The sequence below is a fragment of the Monomorium pharaonis genome, chromosome 2 (genome assembly GCF_013373865.1).
Source record: "Monomorium pharaonis isolate MP-MQ-018 chromosome 2, ASM1337386v2, whole genome shotgun sequence".
Taxonomy (NCBI): domain Eukaryota; kingdom Metazoa; phylum Arthropoda; class Insecta; order Hymenoptera; family Formicidae; genus Monomorium; species Monomorium pharaonis.
Window position 1 is genome coordinate 617,396 of NC_050468.1, and position 10,575 is coordinate 627,970.

A 10,575-nucleotide genomic window follows, 5' to 3' on the forward strand; every position below is an offset into this window, starting at 1 on the left:
ACAACATCCAAGGAGCCGCCTACTTGGCAACAACTTAGCGACTTTCTCATTACTTGATTGCTATCTCTTCAAGCATTTGACAATTCTCGATCCGAAATACTCCCACTACAGCCGAGTTCAAAAGCAGTCAAATCTCATTATGAAGGAAAGTCAACCAAAAATAAAGCAAATAACTCATTCACCTGCCCAATCTGCTCGTCAAATCATTACGTATCTAAATGCTCACAATACACTTCGAAATCTGTTCCACAACGAATCGCGCTTATCAACAAGCACAAATTATGTTTTAATTGCTTAGGACTGCATCGAATCGCGGCCTGTCAAATAACAAAGCGCTGTCAGAAATGTGGATGGCGTCATCATACATCAATTCATAGAGAATATGATAAGTCTAGTTCATCTAAGCACGACACTACTAAAAAGGCCGCCGAGTCATTAAGTAGTTCGGCACCTTCAACTTCCTCTGAAGCTCAAACACTTCATTCCAGTTGACTAAATACTGACATTCCGTGTGTTCTCCTTGCTACGGCGGGAGCGTCCCGTTTGCCCACGTCAATATTGACCACGTCAATATTGGCCACGTCATTATTGACCACGATCCCGATTGACCACAGGGTGGATTGGCCACGTCATTATTGGCCACGCGTTATTATTGACCACGTCAATATTGGCCACGTCAATATTGGCCACGCGTGACATTGCCCACGTCAATAATGGCCACGTCAATATTGGCCACGCGTCATTATTGCCCACGTCATTATTGCCCACGCGTCATTATTGGCCACGCGTAATATTGTCCACGTCAATATTGGCCACGCGTGATATTGCCTATGTCAATAATGGCCACGTCAATATTGGCCACGCGTCAACATTGACCACGTCATTATTGCCCACGCGTTATTATTGCCCACGTCACTATTGCCCACGTCATTAGTGTATATGGGTTTGCGACTTGGACGGGGTGAGTGCGGGAAGGGGGGCCAAAGGCCTCCCTTGCACTCCGTCCGCGCGCGCGCGCGCGCGCGCGCGCGTGTGTGTGTGTGTGTGTGTGTGCAAAGCATTTCTTTGCACCACATGGGTTTGCAACTTTTCACGCTAAGTAAAAAAATTGATTAATATTGACGTGGGCAATAATGACGCGTGGGCATCAATTTCTTCTACTCTAATTAACAAACCATTATGGCCACACCTGAGAGGACTGCAATTGGCAGATCCAAATTTTTTTTCCCCCCAGTCCATCGATTTAATTTTAAGCGCAGATATAAATGGACACATTATTGAAAATAAAGTTATTAAGGGACCCCCACATTCACCCACTGCTCAACTTACAAAACTCGGATGGATTGTGTCCGGTCCAACAAACACTAACGTTCCTAGTAACACCCTGCACGGCTACCATGTATCCGTCGATGATGAACTAGATGATATTCCTTCCATAAATACTTCATCTTTATCTTCCGCTGATCAAGAGTGCGAAAATCATTTCTTATCCACACACAGTCGAAACGCTCATGGTCGATACATCGTTAAACTACCGTTCAAACGGTCTCCTGAACATTTAGGAGAGTCACGTAATAAAGCCGTCCGATTAAGTACAAACTTATCCAACAAATTTTCAACTAACTCCGTTTACGTCCAATTATATTCAAAATTTATGTCCGAATATGAGAGTCTAGAACACATGTATAGTTCCTGAATCTCAACCCGAACCTCAACCTGTGTATTACCTTCCTCATTATGGAGTTATGAGAAAGCACAGTCTAACCACCAAACTCCGGGTTGTCTTTAATGGCTCTAGTCGAACTACCTCCGGCGTGTCGTTGAATGATCTTCTTCACACAGGAGCAACACTCCAAGCAAATCTATTCGATGTTCTCGTGTGGTTCAGGCAATTTCATTACGTCTTCGTTTCTGATATGGAGAAAATGTACAGGCAAATCAAAGTTCATCCGAAAGATTGGAAATTCTAACGTATTCTGTGGTTCAATCAAAACAACTGTTTTCGCACATACTAACTACCGTGACATATGGATTAGCTTGTGCACCCTTTCTAGCACTTCGTACCTTACTTCAACTTATTGAAGACAAAGGTCAAAATTTCCCTCGTGCCATTCCACCGTTGACAAAAGGGTGATATGTCGATGATATGTTTGGAGGCGCAGATTCCATCGACGATGCTCAATCGATCATCAGCCAATTAAATCAACTTTGCATAGCGGGCGGTTTCAGTCTCCGAAAGTGGATAAGTAATTATCCTTCCATTCTTAAAGACATTCCAGCTGAACATCAAACGAATACTACATCGCTAGAATTCGAAGATAGTACAGTTTTTCACGCATTGGGATTGTGCTGGCAACCAGCAATTGATGCCTTTCTATTTACCTTGAAACTTCCTGCTACAAAACGCATTACGAAACGATCTATCTCATCCACTATTTCAACACTGTTCGACCCTTTAGGTTTGCTTTCTCCAATCACTATCAAAGCTAAGATATTCATTCAAGAATTATGGGCCATTAAACTCGGTTGGGATGACCATCTTTCTATGATGATAACCAACAAGTGGACCACGTTTCTCAATACTCTTCAAAAAATGACTCACCTCACGTTTCCTCGTTGGCTTGGATGCAAGTCAACGGATGAAATTCGAAGTTCATGGTTTTTGTGATGCTTCCCAACAAGCAGTTGCTGCCGCTGTATATCTACAGACTCCAAGGGCATAATCTTAACAAATCTTGTAGCCTCAAAGACAAAAGTCGTTCCATTAAAAAAACTTACAATACCCAAACTCGAACTTTCCGGAGCTGTTCTGTTGGCAAAATTGAGTTCACATATATTGAAGGTACTGGAACTTGAAAGTATTCCTGTTTATCTGTGGACGGATTCTGCCATTACATACACGTGGATCAATAATCATCCATCTTGTTGGAAGGAATTCGTTCACAACCGAGTGTGTTACATTCAGGAAACCTTACCTTTCGCACGTTGAAGATTTGTTCCGGGTAATGAGAATCCGGCTGATCTGGCTACCCGAGGATTGACTCCCATTCAATTATCGGAACACCCAACATGGTGGGCCGGACCTCCATGGCTGTCACAAATATCCGCAAAGCGGCCACAACCACTCAAGGCACTTTCTATTAATGAAAATCTTGAAGAGCGTTCAGCTAAGATTTTCACAATTAGTACCACACCTCTACCACTCTGAATCTTGTTCATAAATATTCCACAGTAACGAAATTGTTCCGCATTACTGCCATTTGTCAGCGTGTTCTTGCTCAAATGCGCAAGCATTCACAATTGTCATTAACAATCCCGCTAACCACACAAGAAATAAACAATGCACGATTTTTGGGGGTAAAACACATTCAAAATTCTGCATTTTATCAGGAAAAAAGACTTCTTTCAAGCGGACAATCATTGCCTAAATCTCATTCACTTGCTAGACTAACTCCCTTTCTTGACGCTAACGGATTACTGCAAATAGGAAGTCGCTTTCAAGCCTCATTATTACCTCTGAACGCAAAACAGCCTTTGATTCTTCCGAAGAAATCACCGTTAACCTCGTTGATTATTTTAGACTCCCATTTACGAACAATTCATGGAGGAACACAACTTACGTCTAATTATGTCCGAAACGATTACTGGATTGTTAGAGGACGGGCTCCTATACGCTCTTCTATCTTGAAGTGTGTAAGATGCACTCGATATCGACAATGTCGAGCTCAACAATTAATGGGACAACTTCCATCTAAACGACTCACATCTTCGCGTCCATTCTTACACTCAGGCGTTGACTATGCTGGCCCTTTCACTATAAAAACTTGGAAGGGCAAAATCGCCAAAACGTACAAAGCATACATGGTCCTGTTTGTTTGTTTTTCGATTTCGGCAATCTATCTAGAACTAGTCACTGACTATACCACCGAAGCATTTATTGCAACATACAAGCGTTTCACTTCTCGACGAGGAATATGTGCTACGTCGATTGTGGAACATCGAACGATCATAGGAGCAGATTACGAATTTAAAAAATTATTCTCTTCTTCATCAAAGGAACTAGGCAAATTTGCATCCGTCCTAGTAAACGACGGAACTTAATGGAAATTTCATCCTCCGGCTGCTCCTCACTTCGGAGGAAAATGGAAGGCTGGAGTTAAGTCCGTCAAACACCATCTAAAGCGCGTAGTGGGAGATACATTGCTCATGTTTGAAAAAATGAATACGCTGTTAACTTAAATCGAGGCAGTACTTAAGCCCTCTTACGGATGATCCTGATGATCTTCAGGCCTTAACTCCTGGGCACTTTCTTGTAAGAAGTGCCCAGGAGTTAAGGCCTGAAAATTATCAGAATCATCCGTAAGAGGGCTTAAGTACTGCCTCGATTTAAGTTAACAGCGTATTCATTTCTTCAAACGTGAGCAATCCCGAACCATCGTTGGAAACAGTTAAGTCTTCGCGACTTTCTGGAAGGCAGTTGACCGTCAAATGTTAGACAGTTTCTGGTCGCGATAGTCCAGAGAGTGCAACGCTACTATTCCATTCATAAGTGGAATCGACCCTCTCCATCTCTGTCAAATGGTTCTCTTGTTTTGATCATTGACGAGCGTTACCCCCACCATCTAAATGGTCTCTAGGGCGCATAATTCAAACTCACCCGGGCCCTGATGGTTTTGTACGAGTCGTGTTCATTTGGACACAAAAGTCAATTCTAAAACGACCAATTGCAAAACTCTGCCCGCTACCTATTAACAATGAGAGTCTCTGATTTGTTTATTAACGGAAGTTAATGAAGGCGAGCGGAAATGTTCAAAAAAAACTTAAAGACGCATATGCATAAAATAGTTTCCATGGTGACATGTACATTCGTACCTGATGAATACCGAGGACATTGACCGACTCCTCGTCGCGACACGCGTCTGATCTTTTGTTGTTTGACCCGATTCTTCTTGACGACGCTAGACACAGACAATCAGATTTCATTCATTCCTTCTGTGACGAGCATTGGAGTAAGGCGCTCATTGAGAACGTATTGCTAACTAAAAGCTATCGAGACGTGCCACGTATTTCGTGCAGATTTGTTGCACATCCAAGCAGAGACGTTTCATCGGTCGAGTTCACGGCATATTCAGCTCCTACAGACACTACGGCTTGCAGAAAGAGAGAGAATGGTATTTGACTCCTGCAGTCATCACAGCGAGCAGAGAGAGTGAGAGAGAGAGACACATACACGGCCCCAGATACTACGGCCTGCCGAGAGCGAGAAAGATAGAAAGAGATCGAGCATCAGGTACACGGAACCTCTGTAGACTGAATTTCAATTGAGTTCTTGAGAGTGATTTCATCCTGTATCGGAATTAGCACGACGGCTAACCGACAAGACAGAACTCAACTCAGAAGTTTCTATTCAGTTCTACTTCAGATACGTTCTCATGCCTCCGTCGTTTATCAGACGTATTTCTTTCTTGTTTATTCAATTAATGAGAGACATTACAAATTAATGTCAAACAAAATATTTATCTCATTCTGAAATGCACTTCATTTATTTACAACTATCACTTAATTTTTATAACTGGGTTTATTCTACATTACAACTATAAATTATATAAATTCTTATGTAGATGATACTGGAATCTATGAAGGCATCAGAAATGCTCCTTGTATTAAAGACGTAATAAATGCTCCTTGTAATAACACTGCTGAACCACTTGAGGATTGCAGCGGGAGATCTGATAATGTTGTGAATAACATTATCATGCAGTATTCCTCATGTACAGTAAAGATAGTAAGAAATGAAGGAGATAACGATACAATTAACAGTAATGACATGGGTTGTGACGATGAAAATAAAATAAATAACGAAGAAAGTATGGATGATAGCATAACGGACGACTGTGACGACAACGAAAGTGAAACGAGCAAAGAAGAAAAAGATGACGAAGATAGTTTTACTACCAAAAGCGATATGGATGACAACAATGAATATATTGAAAAGCAAATGAGTGAAGAAGATGATATCCCATTCGACGATACTGTATTATTTCCAGAGTCCAATTTGACAATACGAGACATAATGATAATAGTCGTCACTTTTTCGCTCCGAATTTAAGCTGTCAGACGTTGCAAAATCTGCACTTATAAACATGATAAAATTATTGGCCGGGCCAAAATTTGAACAAATTAATATTTCCAAATACACTTTAAATAAAGCATTTGATCCACCAGACGGCAAAGTAGTTTATCACTATTTCTGCGACAAATGTCATACCAAAATTCTATATTCAACGTCGAGAAAAAAATTTATAAAATAATCAGTAATGTGTAACTCTTGTTGAAAAAAACATACAATTTTATTGAGATCCAATAATTACTTTATGTCAATTGATTTAAAATATCAATTAGAAATGTTTTTTTCTCACGAAGCAACCAAAACTGAGATATTTGATTTTATTTCATCAAAAAATAATTGTCATGTTAATAACTTTAATATTGTTACAGATATTAACGACAGTGAAATTTATAGAAACATTTCGAAAGATGTTAATTTGATAGTAACATTTAATTACAGTACTGATGGCGCCCCTTTAATTAAAAGTAGAAAACGTGGATTTTGGTCACTACAAATAATTTTAAATTGTTTACCACCTAAGAGTAGATTGAAATATGACCTTTTAGCCGGGCTATTAATGTGCACGAACCGAACAGTAAATAACTGGACTTGTATTTTTTAAAATTTATTGATCAAGTTTCTTACCTTTTACAATAACGGTATTACTGTTAATGGTCTTGATAATGAAAAAATTCTTGTAAAATTCTGTCCCTTAGTGTGTTCCGTTGATTCCATTTGCCGCCCAATGCAAAATAGAGTGCAGTTTAATGAAAGATATGGCTGTAGTTGGCGCTACCAACCCGGAGAATACATCACAGAAATACATGGAATAAGATATCCTATACGTAAACATGATCCACCTTTACGAACTGCTGACAGTCATTACAAAAATGTTCAGTTTGTGCGCGATTTAAAGAAAAGCAGTGAAATTGGCGTACGAGGTGATATCTCAAATCAGTATCTCAAATTCCACAAATTGATATGGTTTAGTCATTTGCTTATGAATACATGCATGGTATTCTCTGTGGAGTAAGCAAATACATTTGGAATCAGTGGACTGCATCAGATTCTAAGCCGTGTTTTAAATTGAATAAAGCCGAACGAGATATAATTAACAAACGGTTAAAATTAATAAAACCAACTCAAGATATTTATAGATTTCCGGAATCTTTGCATAATCGGGCAAAATGAAAAGCATTGCGGAAAAGTCATGGCTATTATATTATAGTTTGCCATGCCTTAACGGCGTTTTAAATCAGGATGCATTTACGCATTATTCTTTACTTGTAAATAGTTTATACATATTGTTAAAAACTGAAATAACTGCAAATGAACTAAAACAATGTGAATACGATTTATTGAAGTTTGTAGGTTATTTTCAAGTGTACTATGGACAACACAAGATGACTTTTAATGTGCACACTTTATTGCATATAGTGCAATCGGTAAAAAAAACAGGTCCTTTGTGGTCAACTTCTGCATTTCCTTTCGAGAGTAATATATATAAATTGAAACAATATGAATGGTCCAAACGGAATTGACCAGCAAATGTTGAAAAAGTCTTTGGAGGTACTGCATTTTCTAATGGATAATGTAGATTATTATTGTGATGTACTTGCCGTGCGTGACTATTGCACAAATTTATTTCAATACAAACATTTATCAAAATCCGACACGGCAACAATGATGGCAACAATGTCGTTTTTATTGGCAAATATTATACAGTAAAATGCGATGATAAAATGTATAAAGCATATAAAAAATGCATTGTTAGAGGTGTTGTATTTCACAGCCAGAAGTATCGCAAAGCGAGAAGGACGAATGATACAATGGTTCAGTTACATTTAGGCGAATATGGTCAAATAATACACATTATTCTATTAAATAATAAATACCTTATAAAAATATCAAAAATTACAATTAGTGCCAACAAACCGTTCAATATGTCGTACATAGATAAGATAGAATCAGAAAATTATGTACACAGCTCAATAGTTCCCATAAATGATGTCAAAAGCAAGGTTATTCATATAGATGTAGGATATTGTAGATATTTATGTAAACCTCCGAATATATTTGAAATTCAATAAATAAAACTTTCTAATAAATATAAATTTGTTTATTTATATATATACAGTAGAATATAATATTCATGACAAATTCGATTTAATTGTATTATTAAATCCGATTTCATTCTTATCCGAGAAATCTTATAATTTGAAATTAAAACGAATTACTCTTGCTTAGACAAAATTGGATTCTTACTGCATTCCAACCGATTTAGTTATCCCCGAAATCGGTAAATTTTGAATTAAATCGGATTACAATCAACTCAATTAATAAAAATTAAATATTTATTATAATGAATTAAAATTGCGGATTATTTTGGATTATATATCTATCCGATTATTTGTGTTTGTTTAGATTGACAATAATCTGTATTAGAATGTAATGATTTCGGATTAAAAATAATTCGCGAAATCAAAATTAAAACTGATTATAATTTGTTTCGAATTGAAATCGACTACTTTTTAATCCAGGCGCGGATTAAAACCGATTAAAACTGATTAAAATGGATTACGTTTTAATCGGTTTTAATCGACTATTTTCGGCAGGAGGCTTCAACTCGTACGGCATCCAATTTCCTTGTTTCTGAATCATTCCCATTTCAGGCATTTTGAGTCTTGTTGGCTTGTTGACTCCAAATGATCCTGCCAATTCTTTTTGTATTTGACACTAGTTTTGATCAAGTAATACCTCCAATTCTGCATTTTCGAAAACCTTCTCTCTTCTACCGCCATGCCGGTCTTTGACATCAAAATCACCGTTCGTGAACCGTTGAAACCACTCTTGGCACGTTCTTTCACTAATAGCGGCCTCATCGTACGTATTTGAGAATATTCGATGAGCCTCAGCCGCAGATTTCTTCATATTGAAGTAAAAAAAATCTCCCGCAAATGACGAGAATTTGGTTCGTAAGCTGACATTTTCAATCAAGAATAATTTTATGATGCAAACACAAATCGACTAATATTTCGATGGTGTTATGTTTACAAATGCCTAAGCTTATTGTATGATGTCTACGATCTATTTATTTTTTTTTTTATTGGAAAAAGTGGAGTAGCCATTGGGAGCAAGCCCATTTGGCTGGTCAATAAACATATAAGAGGAGTTATACATATATCATAGGAAACAGTCTTAAATCTATATGGCAGTACGAGTACATGCGTTAGTGTCATGAAAATCACTTTTAATCCTAAAGGGTACATAATCTAGGTTTATTCATTAATACCCTATCGCCGGGCAAAACGCGCCTCCCTCCAGTAAACATTGATATCTTGTAGAAATTGAAAAGACATCTTATTTAAGATGTCTTCAAGACATTGCTAAAAGATATCTAAAAAGATTTTATCGAAGATATCTTCATAGAATTTCTAAAAGATATCTAAAAATCTTCTAAAAGACATCTTAAAAGATATCTTAAAAATTTTCGAATTAGACATGTCAAAGATATCTAAATGAAAGATCTATACAAGATATCGTAACCTCTTTCTGGCCAGAAGCCAGATATTAGCTCTTATATGGCTTATAATTAAATTTACCGAAAACACAATATATTCGTTTAGCTAAAATTACTTCTTTTAACATAATATATGCATTTATTTCGAAATAATTTCATATGTTACTTTAATGACACTTTATATACTATCTCATACTTCATAAAGTGCAACATAATTATATTTTTATATACATATTTTTTAACATTTTTATTGCAAATGACGCTAAACAATCATTTTAACAATAAATAGTAATATAAAGTTCAAATACAACAAAAAAATAATCACTTTTTTTCGAACTAAAAGCCTAATAATATTAGGCGTTAGAGTGATGTTATCTTCTTTGTAGTTTATTTCACTGACAAGGACAAAAATGTTTTAGTATTAAAATTAAAAAAGTCGGCCAAAAAAGGGTTGATCTTCTAGAGGTTAAAAATGTATTTTATACATGTGGCGAGTCAGGGCTAAGCGCCCCTGACAGTACGCCACCTCAATACAATGTTACCGAAACAGGACCACGAGCCCCTTGGCAGTAGGCTACCACAGAGACGCTGTAGGAGATTTAAGATCCTACTATCGAAAAACGCGATACGCGTTCGCCACCAGAGGCCCTCTTTACTCAGGAATAAAATGACAGCTACCAGCCTTTATAAGGAGCAACGGCGAACCGGAGAGTAACTCTTTGCGCTCTGAGCAGATAGTCATTTTTGGAAGATCAAAGCACTACGCTTTACCACAAGTATTGTACACGCCATGGCGACCACTCTGGAGGAAGCTACGACGCTGCAGTGGAGACTCCGGGCGCTCACGCTGTCACCGGTCCGGAACACGAAGCCGCCTCGAGTATTAGTGTGCCAGCCTCTGGATAAAGGGGATCGGAGGATCTGGAGGTACACCTCCCCGCGGTAC

General features: G+C 37.9%; 3 protein-coding genes across 3 annotated transcripts; all 3 read left to right on the top strand.

Annotated features, from left to right (window-relative positions):
* Window positions 1-939: 939 nt before the first annotated feature.
* LOC105838606 lies at window positions 940-1,970 on the top strand. The gene is made up of 3 exons (XM_012684332.1): window positions 940-961; window positions 1,290-1,571; window positions 1,690-1,970. Exons 1-3 carry the CDS (start codon window positions 940-942, stop codon window positions 1,968-1,970), a joined length of 585 nt encoding a protein of 194 aa, XP_012539786.1.
* Window positions 1,971-2,146: 176 nt separating this feature from the next.
* LOC105838537 lies at window positions 2,147-3,208 on the top strand. The gene is made up of 3 exons (XM_012684208.1): window positions 2,147-2,651; window positions 2,742-2,901; window positions 2,992-3,208. The coding sequence occupies exons 1-3, from the start codon at window positions 2,147-2,149 to the stop codon at window positions 3,206-3,208; spliced, it is 882 nt and encodes a 293-aa protein (XP_012539662.1).
* A 2,525-nt stretch (window positions 3,209-5,733) lies between these two features.
* On the top strand, window positions 5,734-6,130 carry LOC114254599 (pheromone-processing carboxypeptidase KEX1-like). The gene has a single exon (XM_036283438.1). It carries the CDS (start codon window positions 5,756-5,758, stop codon window positions 6,107-6,109), a length of 354 nt encoding a protein of 117 aa, XP_036139331.1. The 5' UTR covers window positions 5,734-5,755; the 3' UTR covers window positions 6,110-6,130.
* The last annotated feature ends 4,445 nt before the right edge of the window (window positions 6,131-10,575 follow it).